The sequence below is a fragment of the Oryzias melastigma genome, linkage group LG12 (assembly GCF_002922805.2).
Source record: "Oryzias melastigma strain HK-1 linkage group LG12, ASM292280v2, whole genome shotgun sequence".
Lineage (NCBI taxonomy): Eukaryota > Metazoa > Chordata > Actinopteri > Beloniformes > Adrianichthyidae > Oryzias > Oryzias melastigma.
Window position 1 is genome coordinate 13,317,150 of NC_050523.1, and position 24,959 is coordinate 13,342,108.

General features: G+C 36.2%; 3 protein-coding genes across 4 annotated transcripts; 1 reads left to right on the forward strand and 2 right to left on the reverse strand.

Moving 5' to 3' along the window:
• Nucleotides 1–318: 318 nt before the first annotated feature.
• On the reverse strand, nt 319–990 carry LOC112163265 (cytochrome b-c1 complex subunit 9). The gene is made up of 2 exons (XM_024299578.2): nt 813–990; nt 319–656 (listed from the first exon to the last, which is right to left on the reverse strand). The coding sequence occupies exons 1-2, from the start codon at nt 951–953 to the stop codon at nt 606–608; spliced, it is 192 nt and encodes a 63-aa protein (XP_024155346.1). The 5' UTR covers nt 954–990; the 3' UTR covers nt 319–605.
• zmat5 (zinc finger, matrin-type 5) lies at nt 966–4,130 on the forward strand. 2 transcript variants are annotated; one of them, XM_024299577.2, is made up of 6 exons: nt 966–1,100; nt 2,531–2,692; nt 2,892–2,954; nt 3,032–3,112; nt 3,374–3,482; nt 3,572–4,130. In XM_024299577.2, exons 2-6 carry the CDS (start codon nt 2,566–2,568, stop codon nt 3,717–3,719), a joined length of 528 nt encoding a protein of 175 aa, XP_024155345.1. In that variant the 5' UTR covers nt 966–1,100; nt 2,531–2,565; the 3' UTR covers nt 3,720–4,130. The 2 variants fall into 2 exon arrangements, with proteins under 2 accessions (XP_024155345.1, XP_036070407.1); XM_036214514.1 differs by lacking the exon at nt 966–1,100 and adding an exon at nt 1,154–1,500 and having other exon boundaries at nt 3,572–3,719.
• Nucleotides 4,131–5,261: 1,131 nt separating this feature from the next.
• cabp7b (calcium binding protein 7b) lies at nt 5,262–24,414 on the reverse strand. The gene is made up of 5 exons (XM_024299576.2): nt 23,445–24,414; nt 8,347–8,490; nt 8,154–8,266; nt 7,589–7,736; nt 5,262–7,486 (listed from the first exon to the last, which is right to left on the reverse strand). Exons 1-5 carry the CDS (start codon nt 23,551–23,553, stop codon nt 7,359–7,361), a joined length of 642 nt encoding a protein of 213 aa, XP_024155344.1. The 5' UTR covers nt 23,554–24,414; the 3' UTR covers nt 5,262–7,358.
• Between the last annotated feature and the right edge of the window lie 545 nt (nt 24,415–24,959).

Sequence of the window (24,959 nt, forward strand, 5' to 3'; positions counted from 1 at the left end):
AAAGTAAAAAGCACCTATGTCTGCCGTATTAACAAGTTTGAGTAACCATAACAGGAAGTATGGAAGATTTCTAGCTCAAATAAAACTCCACCCATGCATTTTAGTTTTAAATTACTAAATAGCAGTTTCATATCTAAAAAAGTTTAAGTTGACAAGTTTTAAAGACAGACCAGGAATCTTCTGAAAGATCTGTTTTGATACAAGAATAGCTAAAAAAGCTAAAATAAAGTGTGCTGAAGTTGGTGTGTCCAACAGTGTGAGAAACTGAAGTTTCTCGTGGAAATTTATGGACCATTTAAAGTAATAAATCACTTCCAATTGCACTTAGACGACATAAAGATGTTTAATATAAACAATTCACAATCTGCGAGTTGAACAGCGGGGTTTAGACATCAGCAATGAATGGGACGAGAAGAAAATGGGTGGTTAAATTCCGTCTTCACGTGGCTAAAGGACGAAGCCACCTTCCAAAGGTGTTGCGGGAGTTTCTTCCAGCCTCAGACATGGTGCAAACAATGTCCAATTTGACAGCTGTGGGATTCTGGTGGTAAATCCAGGAAGAATGGGGAATGGAGTCGTGATGGCGCTGTCATGTCAGCCTTGTCCTATTCCTCATCTTTGTTCTCGTAGTTGTGTTTAATGTGTTTCCAGAGTTTCTAAAACAGGCAAGAAATAACGTAGAATTACACATTTGACGCAAAGAAATAAAACCAACAACTGTGCTACTCGGACATGCTAATAGCAAAGCTAGCGGTACTTCGCCCTCCGTTCACAAGGTCAGACTAAAAGGAGCGTCCAAAAACATCACTTACCCCGCGGTTCATCTGCTCAAACACCGCGTCGCCACCTTGGTCAAACACTCGCTCAAAGAACACTGCTCCAACCATGATGGTCACGGCGAACGTCGACGTCCTCCTGAAGAGGAGATTGTAGACTGTCTTTGCCAGCGCCATGTCGAAGATGCAGTGCGCATGAGCGGAAGTTTCAACAACTTCCGTTTCCGACGGGATCTTATTTACGGCATTGTCCTACCGAGAAACCATGTCGACGACAAACAAAAAAATATTAAATATCAGAGGAGGACGGTAATTTTGTCTGGGGTATGTTTTTTCTAAAAATTTTAAGCTTAATAAAATAACCGAAAAACAATGCTAGTAATTTATTGCTAATGCTAGTAACGAGAATGCAGTAAGAGGCTAACGAGTCTCGTGGTAGATTTCAAAATCTTCTGAATCTTGTCAATTTTTCTCTTTTGCATCAACGAAAAAGCTAAATTCAGATGCGAATCTGTAAGTTACAGGAAGAGAGGGAGTTCCAAATTTTTATATCGCAGCTTGTACTTTACAAAACATCGTCTCTCACGCGTCTTTAAACTCTTCTCGGTAGATTTGGGTTAACATCTTCACTATGATGTATGATCACTTTCATTGGGACAGTCAGATTCATCATAGCTAATGAACTGAAAGTGTTTGGATAACAGAAGTATGGCAGAGTTGGAAGGCAAGTCAGAGATTAAAATCTTTGTTTTTTTGTTTGTTTACGTTTTAGAAGATAATGAAAATTTCCCAACAAAAATGTACATGGTCTATTTATAAGTTTGAATGGGTTCATTTATTTATGCTTTAAAAAAACTTGTTTGTATCATAATGTATCACATAGTCTCAAGTTTCATGCCATCATTGAGGCAGGAAAAATCAAATAAATAGGAGCAAAAGATCATAATGTATTAAAACTAGAGGAATTGATATGCTAAAATTGTTAGATCATTCAGGGGCTGAAAATTCTATGTGCTTATGATTTAAAAGATATATATATTATTGTATTTTTCTGAACATACACACAACTCTGTGTACTAATTGGTGATCTCCGTTTTAAAAATTAAGCAATAATTATTCAAATGTTTTTATAAAACACCTTGAAGCTGGCCTTTTGGAGGATTTAACCTTTTTCTTGGTAAATTTCTTTTTTAACATTTAGTTTTATTGCAAAATTAGACATTTTTGAAGTTCTATTGCTGAAAGTTTGAGTCTCTAAAATAATATTTTGTGCCATCTCTGTGACAAGTTTTGAACTAGGGCCCAATCCAAATTCTTCCCTTCTCCCTTCCCCCTTCATTTATCCCTCCAAATGGAGAGTCATGAAAAAATAGTGTCATATTTCGGACGTCACTTTCGTTCGATGACGTCACCAATAATTGCCGGTCCGCTAGCATTAGCGTGGAGCTTCCAGCGCTTGAATATACACACCAACATTGGTTTTAGAACTTTAAGAGGTCATGCTTCAACAAAAAGTCATTACTTACATTTAAATGTAAACGTCTGTGTTTCAGAGCACAATCACGCGAAGAAAAGCGACGTGGTTTACCCTCACGATGAAAGACTTAATATCCCTCGGTTTGGAGAGTCGGATTTAAAAATGGAGGGGAAGGGAGACAGGAAGAATTCGGATCGAACCTAGCTTTTCTTTTTTAGCTTGATTTGATATCTTATAACTTCATAATGTGTTAATTTTCTTTCATGATTTTTTCCAGGTGTTTGAATGGTTACAGCTCCCTAAACCTTCAGCATGGGGAAGAGGTACTACTGTGACTACTGTGACCGGTCCTTTCAGGACAACATGCATAACAGGAAGAAACACCTTAATGGAGTTCAGCATCACAGAGCGAAAAAAGCCTGGTTTGACCAATTCAGAGGCGAGTCATTTTATGATATGGTAGTTGAGGACATTAAACCCTTTTTATGTACTTTTAATATGACGTGTAATAAATACTGTTAGTTTAATCAAATGCATTGTAAGATAAGTAAGCAGAAACCTCCTTTACAAATAGTTAAGTTTTATAAAGTAAGAATATATCATAATAACAACCATCAACGACTTTTTTCCTCCCTCAGATTCTGCTGCTATTTTATATGACGAGCAGGTAAAAAAACCCTGCCGGAAGTTTCTCCTAAAAGGTAATCAAACAACTGACTTAAACTTTCTTTCTTTTGCACAGCAATTTATATATTTTTTTCTTGTTATTTCTCTGTAGGAGTTTGTGATTTTGGCGTAAACTGCAGGTTTTCCCACATGAGTGAAGAGGAGCAGCGGATGTTGAAAAGACAATTAGAAGGTGAGCTATAGCCAGAAGGTGGCGCTGTTTACATTGCAGTGAGTCACCCAAAGCAACATTGGAAATGCTTTTATAGATTTTAACCATTTCAAGCTTAGTTTCTAAAATAATTGGCCTCACAAAAAATCATGTTTACACCACATGTCAAGGTGATTTATTGTCTTTAAAAAGATGTCACAAGCTGAAACTAATTTTGTAAAGACTATTTTTTTATCAAGTAAATCATATAATTTATCATAAAAAACATGTTTTTTTTCTTAGATGAAAAACAAAACAAAGAAGATGTAGCTGACAGAATGATGGCTGGACGAAGTGTTCAGGAGTGGCTCTCGAAACGGGAGAAGAGGAAAGCCGCTCTCAGTAGCAAAGGGTAAGCACACTCATTTGTGCCTTCATGGTTGGCATGTCTAATCATTTCTGTTCATTTTAAATTCCCCTGATCAATTATTTATCTTATAGAGACCTTAAAACTAAAGAGGACCACGAGGAGGTTGAAGAAGACAATGAGATCCCTCATCAGCTCCTCTCTATTCCTGACCTCCCTCCCTCCCTTCTGCCTCCTCCTCCAGGAGGATGGAGAGTCTTTGTGAACACCGAGTGGGGTTAATACAACCCTTCTGCTGCAAAATGCGTTTTTTACATTTAAATCTGTTAGTCAACTGTTTGCATCTTGTTCAGAAGTGTGATGTACATTACAGATTTTTCAGAGAAAAATAATGAACAGTTCAGGTGATTTTAAAGTGTGGAGATGATCGACAATTACTTGTGTAAAAGCTCCAGTCTTTGTTTAAATAGCACACAGTACTCATGCTTAAGCATTGTTAGTAATATGCTCACATACATTTGAACAATTTCCATGTGCTGTCAAACACGGCATCAGTCAGCTGCACAGTCCCTGAGGAAATGAATGATTTACCAACAGATGGAATATATATACTCTCATATTTTAAGCCAAACACACGATTCCCAGGCTTTCCTCTGCTTCTTACTTGGAATAAAAATCATCTTCAACGGCAAACTTTTTTTTTTTTTTTTAAATGATGTTTACAAATAAGCTTGTAGAAAAAGGCTTATAATTGTGAGTTTGGGACTTAGTGAAAATATTTATTTTAATTTCATTTTTTAAATAAAAAAGGCTTTAAATTGTATTTTTTTCTAGTCTCAAATAAAGATGACTACATTGTTAAATAAAGCAAACTTAAATAGGTTGAAATTGTTGAAAAAAGCCTTTCCTTTAAACTGATGAATTTGGATTTTCCTATGGTTAAGCATGGTAGTAGAAGCATATTAGTGTGGGATTGGTTTATCACTTGAAGCAGTGGCCTTTCTTAGTAGAAAAATACATTGTGGAAGTGACGTTGAAAGAGCTCAGATTTCACTTGATTCAGATTAAACAAACATTAATGACAGTAGAATACAATAATTCATTTTTCCTTAACATCATTTTTAAATCTTTAAGTTAAAAAAGATTTGTTCTCTGCTCCGTTGTTGCTAAAGTAAACCTAGACATGTTTAGTTTTAATATTTCAACGAAAACACGTTATTATTTTTACAAATTAGTTTGTGTATTTTGATCAGACATACTTCTGAAACAAATAGTCTGAACTGATTGGAATTTGAGGGTTTTCAATGAAGTGTGATGTGTGACTTTTTTTTGTTTTTTCTAAAGTGTTTGCTATTTTGAGAAATGAACGTCATGACTATCTGGAGGCTGGACCAAGCAGCAAGGCAATTTTTTCATGACTGACAGTGAAAAAGTCTGATAGCATCCAAACTTCACCATTTTCTTATCTGAAAATGACTTGAAAATGAAAATAAATTGAGACACTCCTGTTTTTTTCTTGTTATCCCAAACCAAGTCATCACATTGATTTTTTTTCCATTCAATAAAATAATCAAAAACATTTTTTTGATGCACTTTTATTTCCACTACATGCATCTTGACACCTTTAATATTAGTGCATAACTGCTTCTCTCCCTTTTACAGAACGGGGAAAAGAAGCAGGATAGATCCTAGACAAATTCGATTTGGCTGAAACAACAACTTCTACACGGAAGTTTAAGCAACTTCTGCTGAGGATCAAGAAGAGAGACGGATTTACAGAGGAATCATCCCAAAACAATATAATTGACCCATTTTTCTTCTGTGTTTTTTGCTGAAAGTGACATTCCATCATTTCTGTGCCAGCCTCTCTGGAGTTACTACAGTTGCAAGACAGTTTTTCAAATGCCAAAGGCACAGAACAGAAGCCGCCCTCTGCAAAAATGTACACATATAACAACACTTTTGACGATTAGTCGACAGAAGATACAAAAATCTACTCATCAAAACACCAAAACACTCAGATTAAGATAGTTGCTTATAGTGTTTCATCAGATTTTTCACAGTGACTATACTTACAACAGCACAAAATTCATATCTTTTATGATATGTTCACATGAAGAGGTAATGCTATGAATCGGTTTTACGTGAGAAAAAAATCAGTTTTATTGCCAGAGATTCTCACTGAGCCGTACCTCTCCTTTTGTGGTAAAGCTTTGATAAATCATCAACGACAAGAAAAGTATTTTTTTAAAGCTTGCCTTATTAAACAAATAGTAAAGTTAAAATAACCTTAACAAAAGTCAATACAAGTTAAAGCTTAAGACTTGCAATTGAAAGGTAAATAAATATACATTTTATATATATTTTTTGCTCATTTTTAAAATAGTTTTAAAAAAGATAATGTTCATATTAAAGATAAAATAACATAGATAAAAAAATAAAATATATGCATGATACATTCTAAACAAAATGTCTTTTCAATGGTTCATGTAAAAAACAAAACTACTTCTCATGAGATGTGAGAGGATTTTTCATAGATATTTATGCAAAGTATCTATCATTTTGCTATTTGTACATCCACTAAAACTGACATTTATAGGTAAATGCCAAATACTGAGAAAGTTCTTCTTTTTTGCAATGATCACTTAACAAATTGCATAATTATTTGAACATATATCTGAAAAATCTATCTCACAGGCAGATCACACATACGTTTTTTTTTTTTCTTTTCTTACATGCAATTGTACCGCTTCATGATCACGTTTAATATAAATAGCACAGGATAAACGTAGCTTTTAAGCAGTGCTTGACGTATTCACAGCTGGTGTCTCGGGACATTTTGCTACTGACACTTTTGACTCGTTTCAAATTCCTAAAAATTGGGGTAACAATTTGCAGGCGTTTCACACAGTGGACATAATGTTTGTAGCACTTGAGTGGGTCGATTTTTTAAGAAATTGATATTTTGCACGAGAGGATAAATTAAAATTCAGAATCTAAATTTAAATTGAAAAGAAACGTTCAACCTAAAGGAATAAAAATGCATTCACATGCGTGTGACATCCTCAGATTGAGCTTTAAAGCTGCGATAGCTCACATTTCAGGTGACAGAACATATTTTTGAATTAAAAAGCTGTCTCAGACCTCTTGCAGTAGATTCAGTTGCAGTGAAAATTCATTCTTAGTAAACTGTGATTTTTTTTCCCGCCACATTTACTCGAGGACCTCTTTCATCGTCTGCAATCTTGTTTTTCAGGGTTTTTTTTCCCCTTGTCACAGTTTTCTTAATATATTACTGTCTTTAAATGGTCATTTGTCTGCAGTTCAAAAGAAGCTGATTGTTGCTCTCCTGGCTCGTCACATAACCTTAGCAGAAATGAAATGGAAGTTTTTTATATACACTTTGTAACTCATTTTAGCCAAATATCGGAAGAAAGACTTTTTTGTGGAAAAAAAAAAGCAATATAATGGGGATACTTCAGTTTAGATAAAATAAAAACTAAACATTTTTAAATAAAGAGGACTGTGCTTGTTCACCTAACTTGTGATTTTATAAAATCATTGACAAACTACAGTAAATAAAGACATGAGGACACATATACTTCATTTTTTTTTAGTATTGCTTCATTTTTTCGATTTTAACATGCATTTCAAAAAGACATGTTGTCTCAAAATGTTATTTTTTCTGCCCTCATGAGTGCCTTTCCTTCAGTTCTGTTTTCCACCTGGCCACGGTGTGATAAATGGGCACACACAACCACCGGCTGACATCATTTCATCCATTATTCTGGTGAGGGAAGCTGGGAGAACATCATCATGCTTGTCAGCTGTGAATAAAACCTAACATGGTAAATGTGTTTTGGTTAGTTTTTTGTTTTTCTCCTCTCTTAGCTCTTTTTTGATTCCCGCTGGTTGTATTTATTATTTCATCCCTCTGCGGAGCATTTGATTTGCTGCAATGAGCATGACGCTGATGATAAACGCAATAGCGAAGGCACAAATCAGACTTTTACGCACACACGTGTGCTTCTCCTGCTGCGTTGGGCTCGCTGTGGAGACATTCAGAGACAGAGAAGAAACACATCAGCACACCTGTGAGTTCAAGTGTAGTTTAAGTGAAAACAAAATGAGAGAAAGTTTGTGAGACGTACTGTCGATGTCCACATGTGACTCTGGGCTGGTTAGGTGGTTCTCCTCAGTCATGATGATGTTCTCAATGTCTTTCATGGTGAGGTGGTCACGGAAAGTATCGTACAGGAGTCGTTTGAGCTCATCCACTGTCAGTTTCTGCATGTCGCACTGGGAACACAGAAAACACCTCTTACAATCTAATTAGGAGGAGAAAAACCTCTGCCTCAACACCCCCCGGGGCTGCAGAAAAGCTGCAGGTCAGCATTTGGCAGCAGAACACACATTGCCTTTTAGGAGTGTGTGATGATTAAGCAGCTCCTCACAGAACAAAGGAAAGTCACTTTCTTCAGCTTGTTCTCCAGCTCCATACAATACTGGCTGCTGAACAAACAGTTATTATGTCAGCACTCTCTGAACTGAAGATGGACAGCTTTTTAATAAAAAAGAATTATCATTTAAATGAAGTCAAGCTCCAACACTCGCTATGTTGGTAAAAAACAAGGATGCAGAGTAAACAGAATTTGACACATCATTTGAGCAACAAATAGACTCTTTAGATATGGGTAGTTTGTTTTAGTAATGTACCTTCCAAAACACAGAATCAAAGTCTGCTCCGTGGAACTTGTCAGGCATTCCAGCAGCCGACAGTTTGGGGCCCAGCAACGTGACAAATTCCTCAAAGCCAACCTGCCCATCACCTGATGAGACAGACAGGCAGAAATGCAAAGGTGTCACCGCAGAGCTCATATGTGTGCCACAGAGAGAGAGAGAGATGTACCATCCATGTCGAGTCTTTGGATGATGACCTCCAGCTCCACCTCATTGGGCATGTAGCCCAGCGAACGCATGGCCATCCCCAACTCCTGCTTTGAGATAAAGCCGTTCCCGTCTCGGTCAAATACTTTGAAAGCCTCGCGGATCTCTGTGGAAAAGAAGAAGGAGGCATGAAACAAGCATGTTCATACGGCCTTTATCGCTTCTACGTTCACGCTGTTTGAAGGCTGGCTGGGTTAAGCGGGGATGGAAAGGGAGGAGAGTTTAAAGTAGCTCACAGCAGCTGATGGATTTGGAGAATTTTTGAGAATTTCAGTTAGCTACAAAAATACTGTCTTCCTTTTTGGGCGGATGTGTGAATTTTTTAGAGATTGCTGGTAAAAGAAAATGTTTATGCTTTTTCTAACTTTTCTTTTCAAGATAAAATAGTAAATGCTGCCTCATATGTAAAATATGCTTCTGCAAAATGCTGTTGAATGACGAAAAAAAAATAAAATAAAGTCTCAACCTGATTATCTTTTGATTTCTACTAAAAGTGGTCTTTTAATTATCTACTAGTTGAAATTAGTCAAAATCCTATTTTTAAAAAAACGGGGTGTTTTCTAGGACTCAATTTCTGCAGAGCAGAAGTAGTTTATTTGAAATTTGTCTCTAATTTGTGGACGGGACCATTGGTGAAGAACAACTCCGCCCCCCTTCCCCTTCCTTTGATAAGAGCTAGTGACAGCTTATTGTCTAAATCAGAAATACTTTTTTTAAACTGAATTTTTTTTTGTCTGTTCCTGATTCACAACAATTTGAATAAAGAAATCCAATTTTATTTTTAATTTTACGTATGTAATCATTCTTCAGAAAAATGCTAGAAGAAAATGTAAAACATAGTTTTTGTCAGAGTGGGTATAAAGATTTTAGATGCATTTGATGTAATAAATAAAATAAATCTATCTAAAAAATTGAAAAAATAAGTTTGTTATTTCAAATAAAAAGTTTCATTATATACCCTATGTCATACAAAAGGAAAAAAAAGAGGAATTTTCTAGCTAAATGCTGCTATTTTTTAGATTATGCTAGATAAATGTAAAAGTACAAAGCCATGAACATGACATTAGAAACACAGTTTCCTCAGGTTAGCATTTTTGCACAGAAACAACAATTTTGTTGCTACTAAATTGCATTTTATTAGGATTTTGTGCCCATATGTTAGTATTTTGTGCACAAAAAATAGTAACGTACAAAATGCTTACAGGCGTGCTAAAAATGCTAACTTGTGCTCTCAAAATGCTAACACAAAATGTGCACATGTTCACAAAATGCTAACTAGTGCCCACATAATGCTAACACAAAAAATGCTAACACACAAAATGCTTACATGTGTGCTAAAAATGCTAACTTAAGCTCTCAAAATGTTAACACAAAAAATGCTAATGCACAAAATGCTAACACAAAAAATGCTAATGCACAAAATGCTTCCAGGTGTGCACAAAGCGCTAACTAGTGCCCACAAAATGCTAACACAAAAATGCTTACATGTGTGCACAAAAAAACAAAAAGCTCATTTGTGCATACAAAATAATAACTTGTGCACACAAAATGATAATAGACTGTGAATTTGTGGCCACAAGAACACAATTTGTGCTAACAAAGTTGTTATTTGAACGCACAATATGGTAATTAGTGCAAAAAATACTAATTTATTCTTTTTATATCATGTTCAAAGCTTTATGAATTTTTTTTGTTTAGTTAAAATTATTGACAGAAATAGATCTTTTTAGGCTTTTTTGTAATATGAGCACAATTTTGCAAGCCCTCTATAATTTGACTGCTTTTGGCAAATGTTTCATATTTCTAAAACGCTAAAAGGCATCAATTATGCTGAAAACTTTGCATATGAAATGATGGCATCCTACCAAAAAGTTTTTTTTCCTAATACAAAATGATTTGACTAAAGGAGTCAACAAAATGCGGGAGAGGACGTGAAGTAAAAACGTGACCATTAAATGGGCAAAAAATGAAATCTAATCGACTAATTAAGTCCAAAACCAAAAGCTTTTTATCTATTTTCTCCATCAAACGTGTTTTTATGTTTTACTCAACTAGTGCTGCTAAAACACGGATTATTTCCCGACTTATGTCAAGTCGTTTAATTATAAAGAGGACTAATCTGCATGCACGTGTGACTTTGCAAACACAATTTGCATGCAAGCACACCAAAGGACAAGCAGTGGTCATTTATCTTTTGCTCATGAATCGCAGCACTTTAGAAGTGATGGATAGTAGATTGTGGTAGAACTAGTGATGGTATGAGCTCACATGGTGAACAAAAAAAATACAAAAGGAGAGTAAATTGAGGTCCTTCTGGTCAAGTGACATGGTCTTTACCGTCCCTTGACATATCAGACACAACATTTGTCTAAATTACAGCCAGCAGGGCTGCTTGAGTTTTGTTATCTTCCCTTAGCACCATCCTCGATTTAGAGTCGTGACCTCTGGTGCCAGAGACAAATAATGAATTCACTGAGCCAGCTGAGCAGTGGCTGGACTACTGATTGTTTTACTGGTAGACAGGAAAAATCTTTAAAACTTTATAGACGGAGCAAAAATTGACATTTCTAAAAGTGTTTTTAATTTAAAGTGTCATTAATATAATGACACATTTTTTCATTTTTTTCTGTATTATTTTTCACCAAAATATTGAAATTTTATATAAAACTATTACATTAAAATTAACTTTGGGATCACTCTTTAAAGTACAGTTACTATTGAAAAAGGGATAAAAATACTTAAATGTTGATTAAAATGCATCTCAAATAAATTAACAATAAAGAAATATTCATAAGTGTAATCAATATATGCAAAAATGCATAAATAAGTATAAACTAAAAAACAAAACGTTCCTTAAAAGCAGTAAAGTGGAAAAAAGATCTTCCTTAGAGTGTGGAAAACACACTTCGCTTTGATTCTGTCCTTGATCAGACAGTCGGGGTGACCTTGTGAGGATGCAACGGCTCAGCTATCTAAAGCCAAGGCTGGGTCTCTGGTCCTGTATTTAATCACAAGATTTAAATTATTCCAGCAGCTTTTTCCCTGGAGCGGCTAGAAATCAAGGTCTGGACGGCTAAACGTTTCCATTCGTGCTGGAGAGTAACAGGAACTGGAGGAGATTAAAACAAATGACTTTAAGATTGAAATAGGGTAAAAACAGACGGTATGGATCACAATAATAAGACGTAGAAGCAAACAGGCAATGAGGATTTAAGTTTTTCATTTTTGTGGAAAGTTTTCTTGAAAATATCATCAAACTAAAGAAAAAAATGGTATGTGTAGTTCACAGTTTGATTTTACTTCATATCTGCCGACTAACTGATCCTGTCGACCTTTCTGACCGTCTGACAGACTGATTCATGCTGGTTGATGGTGCCAACCATAACTGCTCATCGAAGGCTGATGCCAAGAAACCCCGCCGCTCTTGTCCTGGCAAAGAATGAGTGCCTCTAGCAGGAGCAGGGAAACCCCTGAAGTGTCCATATCTCAACTAACCAGGAAATCCCCAAACATAGACACACGTATCACAGGACAATAAAAAACAAATCCATCAGTGAATTAATTATAGGCTCTTTGATATTTAAATTAAATAAAAATATAGTATCCTGTTAGCTATAAAGTCCTTCATAAAGGTCTGCTTCCCAGATTCCCAGAAAAAAAAAAGAAAGAAAAAAGTTGCCAACACAATCACGTGTGTTCCCTCCAAACAAGATAAAACAGTTTTTTTCTGTCCCTCTCACGATTTCTAGAGAACAATTTTCCACTGTGAAGGACAGCAGGGCGATATTTGTCATGGGGATGATGTAAAAGATTAGAAGAGCTTGTTTTAAAACAGTTTTATTCTCATAGAGGATTTCTAGCGGGGTTGTAAATGTCCTGTCATCCTGTACCAACTTAAAATTGAACAGGAACCGCAAAGAAACAGGATAGAATATTTTTGAATAATCAGATCAAAACCTAAACATCTATTTAAGAGAGATTATTATTATTATTTAAAGAAAATCCCATTGACATCAGACAACCAACAAGATGAATGGCAGTTCAATAAAATAACTCAGTTAAGCTTAATTTTTAATTTAGTTCTTTTCAGTGAGGCTGAATGTTCCAGTACTAGTTTTAATAACAGGCTGGACTTGTTGAATGACCATCATTATTATATTAAAAGGTTTTCAGTGCGATGCCCCATGCTGAGCATGCATTTAGGCAACTGTCAGGAGGACTACTCCCTCTGACAGGAAGACTCCTCCAGCAGAACCGGACTCAGCAAGGGTGACCATCTGCTGTGACCAGTTAGGTTCAGAAAGGACATTATATAAACACTGAAATTATTCTTATGAGACCGAATAGAGAAAAGGTAGCAACTACAATCAGAATATATATATTTATACATTGATTTTTCAATCAAAGATCTGAAACATTTTGTGCGTTCTCTCAAATATTGTGACAATAATTAAGTTTCCATTATGCATATGCACAAAATTTTGTCGAAATTCTAGAAAAGTAAAAAAAAATCACAAGTTTGCAAATGTACTGTTTCAATTAAATCCTAATTATGCAAATAAACACCAAATAACTAGTCTTCTAAAAACATGTGAACAATACTTTGATTTACAGCAGAGACGTTCAAATTTGTGCCACAGCACTAGAGCTCATCATCATCTATCAAAGGAGACGTCTGCGTCTTACTCAGGCCACGGAGTGGCGTGGAAGATTGTGGTTGGGGATTTTAATAGGAGCTGTGAACCCAACAATTCCACATGACACACTCAACTTCTGATAAGCTGTGTGATGCTGTGGGATATCCTGCAGTGTGTGAGTCATTAATTCAAATTCATTGTAGTTTTGCAAAATATCTTAGTTTTGATACACCTAAAAAACCATCACCTCCAAGTGCAAAAACTATTTTTTTTTATATAAATGCGAGTTTTTTTTTTTTTTTTTTTATCAAAATTGTCATCTAATTTAATTGTCAAGGGAATCACAGCTACTGAGCACTTCTCCTTTACTGAGATAATCCATGGACAGCATGATTATTGCACAGGTGTGCCTTTAAGGAGCCACAAAAAAATTGCTGCATCGATGACAATTTGTTCCATTTCTTGCCAATATACAGCAACTTTGCACATTGAAGAGAAGCGTACCAACATTTCACAAGACACTACCGATAACCTGATCAACAGATTCATGTGAGGGTTTGAGGCTGTGGAAGACATGAACGCATCCAACCATGAGCAGTTGCTGGATAAAAATAATTTAAACATGTTTTTTTTTTTACACATAAATAAAGTAATAAACTTCAGCTCTGAGACATTTGAGCCTCAATTAAAAAATATAAATATATATATACATACTGAATAATAAAAAGCAGTTAAACTTTACATTGACCTCAGTCTGCTTAAGATGTAATTAAGTGAAACAGAAGCAGCTGTGCTGATTACTAACTTAAACCAGGTGTGAACATGAAATAAAGGGACTCAAAGCACAACCTGTTAGAGAAAATACTAGAAAAAAACTATTCTAGAAGTAAAAGTAAAGTTGAAATATTCCCCAAAAACCTATTTTTTTATTTTTTGATGGAAAAACTTCCATTATGGTTTCCACAGCCTAAGTGTTTTTCCTCTTTTTACACGCAAACATTAAATGTAAGTACCTGACATCTATGAGCCTCATCATTCCACAGCTGCTGTCTGTGTTTGTCTGGTTTTTTTTGAGGCACTAAACACCACAAAAAGCTGTTTTACCAAAAAAGAAAATAGAATAGAGCCCTAATAACTGCATTTCTAAGGAAAATATCAAAAAGTTCCCTGCTGGGATTGTCCAGTTTACTGCAAAAACAACAAAAAAAACCTTGCCACCTTCTCTAATGATCATGACAGTGAGCGATACGGTAATGGAGTTGATGCAGCGGGAGGCAGATGAAGGAGTCTCTGCTCCACAGGAAACAAACAGAGGAGAAGAACAACAGGCAGTCCTCGTTCTGCGGCCACCACATAATTACACTTCATCTGCCAGATTCCTGAAAATCTCTAATGTCGGATCCCAAATGTGGCCGAAGATAAACCAGATCGTTTGGATGCTCATGTGTCCGGACAGATTTACATAAAAAGTATCTACTTTAGTTCAGAGACTCTTGGTGGTGATTGGTCAGACAAGATTAGAAAAATTAGCAAGCATCTTTTATAAAGAATCATACAATTAAAGGACTTTTGGAATGTATTTTTATTTATATATTTTAAAAATAAAATCTGAAATGAGAGCAGAGAAACAGCAAACAAGGTTAATTTTCTTAATTGAATTTTTTTACGTTTGCACCACTTTCAAGTAAAAAAAATATTTATTAACGCAAGTTAATCGAAGAAACAGTTCGTCGCTTTAACTCTGCGGTTCATGGTGTGCGTTAAAACATTACGTAGGGTATTATCCCACCTATACCACGGTCACGTACAAAAGAAATAAATATTCAATTGTTTTTTAGTACTTTATTCTTGCTATTTCTGGTGCCATATTGTACAAATATATTTAATCTGGTAAAACGTTGCGATTAATCGGGATTAATCACAACATAAATGTGCGATTAATCTGATTTTTTGTAACCTATTGACAACACTTATTAAAAATAAATGTTTTAAATGTAGAGTTTTGTGTGATTTTCTTATTGTGATTATTCGCAGATATTAAGTGGTCAGAAGATGCTGTAAAAAAAAAAAATCATAATTAATCTCGATTAATTTCTTTAAAAGTTTGCGATTAATTCGTAATTTTTTTTCATCAATTCCCGGCCCTAAAAAATAGACAAATGTTTAAAAGGATACCCCAAAAATTAATATCAATGGCGGAAAATATCTAGATACTGTTAAAGCTGTAGCTGTGTTGAGGCCTCCAGAGCAAAGCAAGGATATGTCTTCATAAAATATCCATTCATCCTTTTTCAGAACTCGTCGCATTCCTTCGGGGTCACAAGGCTGCTGGAGCCAATCCAGCTACTGTTGAGTGAACATCCGTGACAGGTCGCCAGTCTGTCACAGACCTACACAAGTACACACACATATTCAATTAACCTTTGAGGCATGTTTTAGGGGTGTGGGAGTGGATGCTCAAAATCTCCATACAAAAGGCCCCAGCCGGGATTCAAACCAGAGTCCAGACCACTACACCACCTGCACATGAAAAAATACTATAAAATCATCTCAGGATTTTATGATCAACTGTAAAAATCAAGAATTTCTTTGGTAACCAGTTTTATTTGTAACCACCCTATTTGCACTCTATTTAAATGCTGAGTTGTTTTTTACAATTTACTTTTCAACTGTTTTTACTGTTCTATTTAAAGGCTAAGAAGTTACAAATTATGAATTTTTCTACCAGTGGATTTTTTTTTCTATTGTTAAACATTTTCATGTATTTTTGTTTCATATTTACTTGTTTCTTTTGGTTTGTAGACTGTTTTGCATCCACTTCTTCACTTCAATTTAATTTCAAGAAGTTTTTATTTTGATAAACATTATTTTCCATTTATTCAAGATTATTGTCCAAATTCTGTTTTTATGTTTATCAAGTCATTAATGAAAGGAAAACTTACAAAAAACATAACATAATTGAGATTTTAAAGTTCATGTCATATCCACCACATTTATGAAAAGTATCGATATTGGTATTGATATCGCCAATACTGACTGGTATCAGATCGATACCCAAATGCTCAGTATCGTCCATCCCTGCCAAAAACACACTCAAAAGAACACAGAGATATGAAAAATACTAACAACAGCACACTTCATTACAGCTGTCACATTTTCTTTCACCTCAGATATTTCCCATCAGCATATTTGTCTTGGTCTTCCCTTTAAAAACCAACAGACACGCTGCCATCAAACAGGAAGAGGACGTGTTGCTGAAGCCCTGCAGCAAAAACAACTGCTGCTGTCAGAAAGGATTTGAAATCACTGCCTTCTGCGCTTTACAGGCTGAGGTGATAACCTGCCTGCACCATTTAGGGAAGTATCAGTTAAAAAAGATCTAGAGTTACATTTTAGCAGCAGCTGTTGTTATGATTTCACAAACCAGATTTTTTTTAATTGGTGTTTCAGCTTCACTTTACTCATCTTTTTTCATTTTATTCTCTGGCTTTCAGAAAGGTCCCTCTTTGTTTTAAATAGATTTTCAGGGTCTTAGAGGCATAACACTGGCAGTTCAAGCAGACAAACCCCCCCTCTGCTCCTGGCAGTGTCTTTGTGAGTCACTGTTCCTGCTGAGAATCCAGTGACATCCTCTCAATGAAGACTGATGGAAGCCTGTGTGAGGAGCTCAGTGAGAGTCCTTCAATGTGTCTGCTACGAGTGGGTCTTCATAAGTGAAAGCGCTGGACGATACCCAGAAAATGGGCATCCAGTAACAGCAGCAGACTTTTTCTATTTTTTTTATGACTCAATTTCAGTATTTAAAGGTGAAATAAAAACAGAATGAATGAAATAAGCTGGAGAGAAGTGACAGGAATTCCCACCGATTCACCCTAACGCACATTAAAAAACGCATTCGTCCACTTGTAATTTGACTGCAAACGCCGTCGCGTTTGTAAGCACAAACAAGGACAGCCGTGCATACAAAGTGGAGGATGTTCTTCACGTCTCTACAATGCTTCTCGTCTGGGGAATTCTCCTGCTAGCTCCGAACTATAAATATTGTTCAGATCCTCTGTCAGCAATGCACCGAGGAGCGATACAAGCTCTCCGAGACCTCCAAGAGTGTAAATGCCGGGAAGCCAAGACTAGTCAGCCGTGAAACAAATGTCTTATCTATGTCAACAAATGTGTAGGTAAAGCCTATGCCAGTTCTAGGCTGTGTTTGAAGTTATGTAATTTTATTTTTTCCAATTCTTTTTTTTGACCACTTTTATGGCTGATACTGTTTTATATTTGAATAAATGTTCAATCCTTATTTATTGAAATAAAATCTAATAAAAGTAATTATAGGACATTTTGTAGCTTTTAGAAAGACATCATTCAGTAAAAAGGACCTGTTTCATCTTGAGTATATTCTTGTAATTCCCATCAGTGATGTATAATGAGCTGAACCTGGCACCGGACCTCACATTTAATGCTGGACTCATTAAAGAGGGAGACACTTGGCTGGGAATCGTTTCCATTTTTACCTCACAGAGTTCACAGGAGCAGGAATATAAGTGTCATTATGTAGGTCTTCAGCAACCTTAGATAAAGAAGTACAAGGTTTATTTTTCTGTTTGAGAGTTCTCAGGAAAAAGGCTGTGCTGTCTAAAAATAACCAAAAAAAAAAAAGCACGACTGGGGTTTAAAAAAGTGAATCTAAAAAAAAAAAAAAACCCACTAGACTGCTACAGGAAGTGTTGACATGAGGTTTCTTTGTTCTGTATCAGGCACGACAGTGGAGGTGTAACAATTTGGGCTCACTTCGCTGACATTGACAGTGATCTATGTACAAAAAGACGAACCCAGGGCCGTCTGTCTGTCTGCTACCTGGTGATCACTCTCGTGACATTCACCTGTCTTCCTGCCTGTTAAATGCTCGGCTTTCCTGTTTCTCTTCGCCAGGAACTTGTCAGTTTTTCTGCAGCTCCCCAGCCATGTTGACCGGTTCACAGTTCTGTCTGTCTGTACCTGTACCTGCTGGGCCACAAGCATTTCCTACAATTTTCAGGGCTGGTGTTTTTGTGCCTGTGAGATCGAGTGAGCCCTCGCACGCACTGGTTGATTGGAATTTCAGAAGATCCAGTCAGAAAATGACTGGATCTTAAAAATACCAAAAAGATAATTGTCATCGGAGTGGGTCTTTAAAGAGAAGTGGATTGAAGAGATGGAATTTGGACAGAGAAGAAGAAGAGGAGTGAGACTGTTGGGTTAGTTTTCTCCTCTGCTGCCTCACAGAGCAGCTTCATGACAGCTTCTCTCCGTCTGTCACTCTCAGGTTCACGTCTGGACGACTGGTTGTCTCTCTGTAGCTGGATGTCCAGTTGCTGCTGCCAGTAGGAGTGGATTCTCTTTTGAATGAACCATTTCCACATCCTACCTGATCCTCTCTAACTCTGTCACTTTGTTGCAGCACTCTTACTGCTGCCACATAAGCTGAGGATTCACGCTTTCTTTTTTAGTGACTCAACTCCGGCTCATTTGTAAATCTCACTATGAGAGTAAAAATGCTGACCTTTAACACCGTAAATCCCACTACATCAAAGAATTGTCAGAAAATTCACTTTTTTTTTTAAATTAAAATATTTTTTTAAACTCTTCTTTTCCCAGAAAGCGATCACAAAAGCCAATGTTTTTATGCTAAAGACCTCATATGTCAAAGTCAAGGCACAGGGGCCAGATTTGGCCTTCCAGATCATTTTATTTCATTGTAATTAACGCCCCAATCTTATCTTGCGCTTAGATCTATTTTGTATAATTTTGACTAAATAGATTTTTATGGAGAGTAAAATATTGAAAGTCATCTAAGGTTTAAGTTGATTTATTCTGGAATTATATTCCTGCATTTTTATTATTCATAGCTATGTTAAAAATTTATATTTTTAAAGTTTTAAAAATGTTGTTTTAGTGTGTTCAATAAAGGTTTATCCTGTTCAGCCCACGAGTGAGTTTGACACCCCTGATATAGACAATACATGATAAGTAGAATGATTTGGTAAGTTTCTGCTCACAACTATGCCAGTTAAAGATCAAAACGTATTGTCAAGATGGTTCAGGGAAAAAAAAAATACCCACTATTTCAAATTTGATACAAACATTTTCACATTAAGTAACTGTATCATAAAGAATTAATTATCAACAAATTTAGATTTTTTATACAGCAAGTGGCCATTTAATAAAATGCATAACAATAGTTGAGTTATTTTTAACATGAAGTTTTGAAAATTGGCAAAACGTGTCCCTCCAAGAGAGTTTTTGAGATTTCATGGAAGCAGCCATTTTGCAATGAGCAGGAAACGTTCTTCTACTGCCTCTAGTGGAACAATGAGGAACTACAGGGCAGTAAATGTATAATAGCTACTTGAAATGTTTTTTTTTTTTTTAAGGAAATTAAGGGGGATAAGAAAGCACAAATATGATATGAATGGTTTTATTGAGTTAATCTGTGTCTTGACATTTTTGGGGATGCAGTTGTTCGGAGTGTGACATGGTTGCAGATCAGAACAGCAGCTGCTTGTGACCAAAAAGCCTTTTTATATTTTGGGATTTGTCAGTCAATTTCCTAAGAAAATAAAGGTTTGTAAAAGCAAGAATATAACAATATTGGTGAATTGAAGCAACGTTGAGTAGAATGAATCAATATTCTGGTACAATTTAGTGAAGTGAAGCTGGTATTAAGAATACTTTGCGACCAGTGATACTTTTAATACGATGTTGTTGACCTGAGGTTGTCCTTTTCTTAAACCTATTATTTGCAGATAATTCAATTTTTTTTTTAAGTCCAAATGCTTACAAATTCATAAAAAAAAACTATTAAAAGTAGGAGTGATAGCTTTTGCCCCTGACTCTAAAACTTAATCATCTACGGATGTCTCCAGAGAGAGCACAATGCTGCAGTCAAACCTTAAACAAATTGTATTCTTGATGAGGAATTTGATTTGTTCAAACTAAATATTGCGTCCAGTCCACAACATCACCATCACACAAACCGTGGAATGCATATCAAGTGTGAACGACACGAGAACAAGGGCAAAGGAAAAGGAAGGGAGCCGTGTCATTGACCCGATCCACCCCGACTAAAAGAACAGATCCATAAAGAGCTGCAGATGCTTTATCAGAAAGCACACACTGTTCCTGAAGTCTTCAAAATATCATCATTGCTGATGTATTTATTATGTATCGTAAAGGTAATATTAAAATATGGCTTAAATCAAACAAAGTAGAATAAACTTTTGCCTGTAAATAAAAGTTTATAGTCATATAATTTAAAGGCAGCACATCGTTTTATGATTGCAACACGTCATCCTTTATATTTTATTAACTATAATCATTCAAATCCAATTAACTTCAAGAGGATCCTCTAAATTATTCCTGGTCATTAGCCTGTTTTTAAATAAGTAATGTTTGCCACTTACTTAGCTCAATAAAACTCATGTTTTCTGCATGAAAATGTTTAATTATGGGAAAATAAGAATGCCACCAATGGGGACAACATTGAGGTTTTTAAGGGGGAAGTTTAGTTGTGAAAGCGATAAACAGGAGACTTATTGTAATCCTGCTTAAGCAATATTTTATTTTTATTTTGAAACGTCTGTTTTGTAAATATTACAGTCGAAAAAGATTTCTCTTTTTTTTTACGTATCAAAAATGCAAATGTAACATTCAAATGTCACACATTTATCTTCATAATTTCAGGGAACAAGCATGAGGCCAAAAAAAAAAAAACTAATTATAAATCCTTGCATAAAATTATTTATTATGTTCCTTGTTTCTGGCCTATGTCTTATAAATGACCATTTAAGTAAGTAATTATCCGTAAAATTATTCTGAAGATTTTTTTTTAGTTTGTCCGTCTTTTGATTTAGTAATTTAAATTCAACTCTAATCATCTTTTGATCACTACATTTATTTTTTAATCATGCTTCTGCCGTTTTTACCCAAAATCTAAAAACTTGTGTTGTTTTCTGGGTCATAGTTTCTGCAGAGCAACCGTTATTCATTCAAAAGTCCCCTTTGAGTTGAGGGCGGGACAGTTTGGTGTGGAGGAAGCCTTCACTGACTTCCCATCATCCCTTGATTTACACTTTCCCACTAGCTCACAGCCCCTCACACTCCCAACTTAACATTACCAGTGCAACAAAAATGGCGAGCAATATCGTACAGCATGGACGAGGAAAACAGAGATGTACATGGAACTAGTCGTCTACTACTGGATGCATCAAGGAGCTTGAATCACACCTGCAAGCTTTGTTTCACTTCCTTTTTCATCTGCTCCTGATTCGCAACAATTTGACTATAGAAATAATAAGAAATGTAATTATAATCTTCATTTTATTTATATACATGTCCTTTTTCACGAGAAAAATGCTACAAGAACATGCTAAAAACACCAAGAACACAATTTTCTTTGGAGTTTGTCTTTGATATGTAAATTCTATTCAATGAGTAGTTTTAGAAGCTCACTATGTTTTTGAATTTTTGACAAAAATCATCTGCCAGGTATTCTGGAGTTGCATCTCTCCTCCTGATTGGCTCAGGAACAAATTAATTGATCTATAAAAGCAAGTATAAGTTTGCTTGGAGACAAGAAAATTATATGTTATTTTCAGAAAAATAAAGGCTTCCCCCTACAATCTGACAATATATTCCTTAAAGGAGATTTACAACAGACATTAAAAATTTGCTGTGCTCCTGCTACATTTGTTGACACTGGATCACTCCAGTAAAATAACGTTAAAAGTGACATTTCAGTTTTTTCAATATGTTTTCATCTGAACAGATTCTTACCCAAAAAACAGTTAAAACTTTCCATTTATTGATGCATTTGTTTTGAAGTCCGTTTATGGTTCGCTTGTGGGTCCAGCATGTCCGCTTTAAACTAAAGCTTAAGCTTGTTTATTTGAGGCAGCTTCTTTGGTGTAGTGTCCATTGTACCACTTATCTCTTTGAGCGTGATGCAAGGTCCTGCTGTCCTTGTACTTTGTGTTTGTTTGTGTGCGTCCCTGTAACAGACTCACCAAGGGAAAGTCTTGTGGATTTCACTGCGTGCTTTCCGTTTTTCACAAAATAACCTTTTTATCTCATTTAATTTTTGTCAGGAAGCGTAGATCAGAGTGTTACAGTAAACTACAGTGACTTTTGTTGCATCTATCAGGGTTTTTATCAGGTTTTTAAGCTTTAGTTGCATAAAAAAGCTGCAATAAATGGCCCGTTATTAGTACGTACTGTACATGTGCCTGCATAGAAAGGGCAATTGTGAGAATTATGATTAAAGGAAAGTGATTGAATGAGTTAAGCAATCAGGTAACTTCTGACCGGCAGTAATTACAGGTTTTGTGAATGAAAATTTTAGTCACTGAACAGTTTTTAGATGAAAAAAGGACCAGTTCTGTGAAAAAAAAAAAACATTTTGTTGCATCATTGATAAGAAAAACTTTCCGCATTGTCCACTTGGATGGTGCAGTAGCAGCATTAAGGACATTTGGCAGATTCTGAGGGGTTGAGAATTTGTAAACAAAGAAGAATAAAGTGAAAATAGCCCCCAAAGGAGCTCTTTAACAAACTTAAGTGGTGCAGTGATTGAAAAAGTTTGAACAATATTGACATCTTGGTGAATAATAGATTGAACTAAATAGCTAATGAATCTAAATCAGCTAAAACGTTGCATCATTAGTGAAGATTCAGCTTCCCCACGGCTCAGATTCTTTATTTCTCTATAGCTTTCAAGTCTTCAGTGGAGAAAGTGGATTTTTCAAGTCAGGTGAGTGTCTGAACACAAGGGCAAGCAGCAACTTGAGGGCAACCTTCAGACGGGAGCAGGGGAATAGAATTTCCCTCCACATGAAAGAGTCTGGATATGAAATCTTATCGGAAGAATCTTTGCATTGCAGCCTGCTGGCTTTGTTCCCAACCGCTGCCAACAGTGCTTTCTCTTTGTGAGACCCAATTGACACAAGAAAACCTCCAATAATTAACAGCTAAACAGCAGATTCTGACTTTGGTGGGTGATGCTTTATTACCGATAAACAAATCCTCTGGAAGACATTGTTATGGACCATTAATGCACTTTTTAGACATTATTTAGGGAAAAATCTCCTTCTTTTTAATATTGACTCTTGGAAGAAGCCCAGGGCAAAAAATTACAGCCACTCCAACCTCTTCTAAAGGTGATTACTACAAAATTAAGATGTTTTATGACTTTTTTTCTTGAAAAAAAAAATATCTATTGGTTTTTTAAAAATCTATAAACAGAAGATAAAGTTAGAATAACGGATGAAGCTCCAGGGGGCTCAGGAGCTCTCCGAGGTGCTGATTCCTCTCCCGCTGCGCCCCGCGTGCGTCCTGACGCGCGATCAAGTTCAAACCTGGGCGGACAACCAAAGACAAGGAGACAGCTCACCTTCCACCTCATCCTCGGGCAGGCTAACAGGGGTCCGGTAGGTGAGGACATCTGGAATAGTGCAAAGTCCCTTGTACATGAACCTGGTGGTCACAGCACGCACTGGCATTTCTGCGAGGGAAAAGCAACAACCGTGTCGCGATCTTCATATAGCCTCGCTCTCCGGAGTTTTGACGGTCTCTGTCCTTGATATTTTGGAAGGAATGCGATGATCCGCCGTATCTGTTTAAAGTTTAGTCCGCTTTACGTGCTGGATTTCTTTGTTGAAGTAGAGAAAAGGAAGGAAAGCCGGCTGTCAGAGGGCGGGCGACTTGAACCAACAGGCGGTCTATAAATGACATTTGTCCAGATGCATTTTTTGCTGTAAAAATGATTGAAATTGTGTTAAAAATCGCATTTTTCCAGGTGAAACTTTTCCGTTATGGTCCGTTCAAGGCTTCATAATAAACATCCGAGTCTCAAAGATCTCAAATAAAAGAGATGCTTTGCATCGCAGCTCTTCTTTCAAAACCTTCAGGAAACAAAGAAAAAAAAGATCCGTTATGGATTCCTAAATCGTCTCTTGCGTTCTCAGAGACTCTTCTCCTCACATTTTGTGTCCCACTTTTCTTTCCTCCCCTCTTTTTAGCGCCTTCATTTAAATAATCAACAATAAGGAGGAAAAAGCAGCAGCAGCAGCAGCAGGAAGCAGTTCGTCTCCAGAAGGAAAGGTAAAAAAAAGAATGGTGTCACATGTTTTGGGGTTTTTTCTGTCTTTTTTCTTGGAGTTTGAAGGGAATCCTGGGTGACCCCCGCTCATCTGATGCAGACACGCTGAAGGAGGCAGCAGCTTCTCTCTGTCTGTCTCTGCTGGTGTCTGCAGCAGCAGCAACTCTCCCACAAAACCAGACACAACCCTCTCCCAAAAGCTGACCCCCTCCTCCGTCCTCTGATTGCCTCAAAGCTGCCTGTCTGTCTAGGTATTGATCCGAACAGCTAAACTTCACAATAAACCTCTCAACAGTTCAAGTCATGACATGCAACAGTTTATTTTTGCATATAGTTTGAATCCAAATCCACTGGATTATTAAAAAAAAAATTGGCCAAATTTATTTACTTCAAAATATTATATATTTATCATTATATTACAAAAAAAACCCCATTTTCAACAACAACTCCCTGAGCTTTACAGCACGTGCTGTCTCAGATTTGAGCTTTCTATAAAGGTTTACAACAAGATTTAGGTCGTGACTCACTGCTCACTCAACTTCCCCTTGGGGAGCAATAGTGCTTTTTTTTCTATTAAATCAATTTCCTGGCTAAAAATATTTTCCAATAATTTTATTTTGTTGGATTTGCCCTGTAGGTCATCGTTCTACTGTCAGACACACTTCACCCCAGACCTGCACTACAGTTTCTTTATTTTCTCATTGCACTCTGAAAGAACTTTCAGTTTTTCCTGGACATTGTGTCCCGAATCTCTTTCCAGGAGTTTGAATCATCAAATCTTTACTATTTGTTTTTTTATTGATTAAA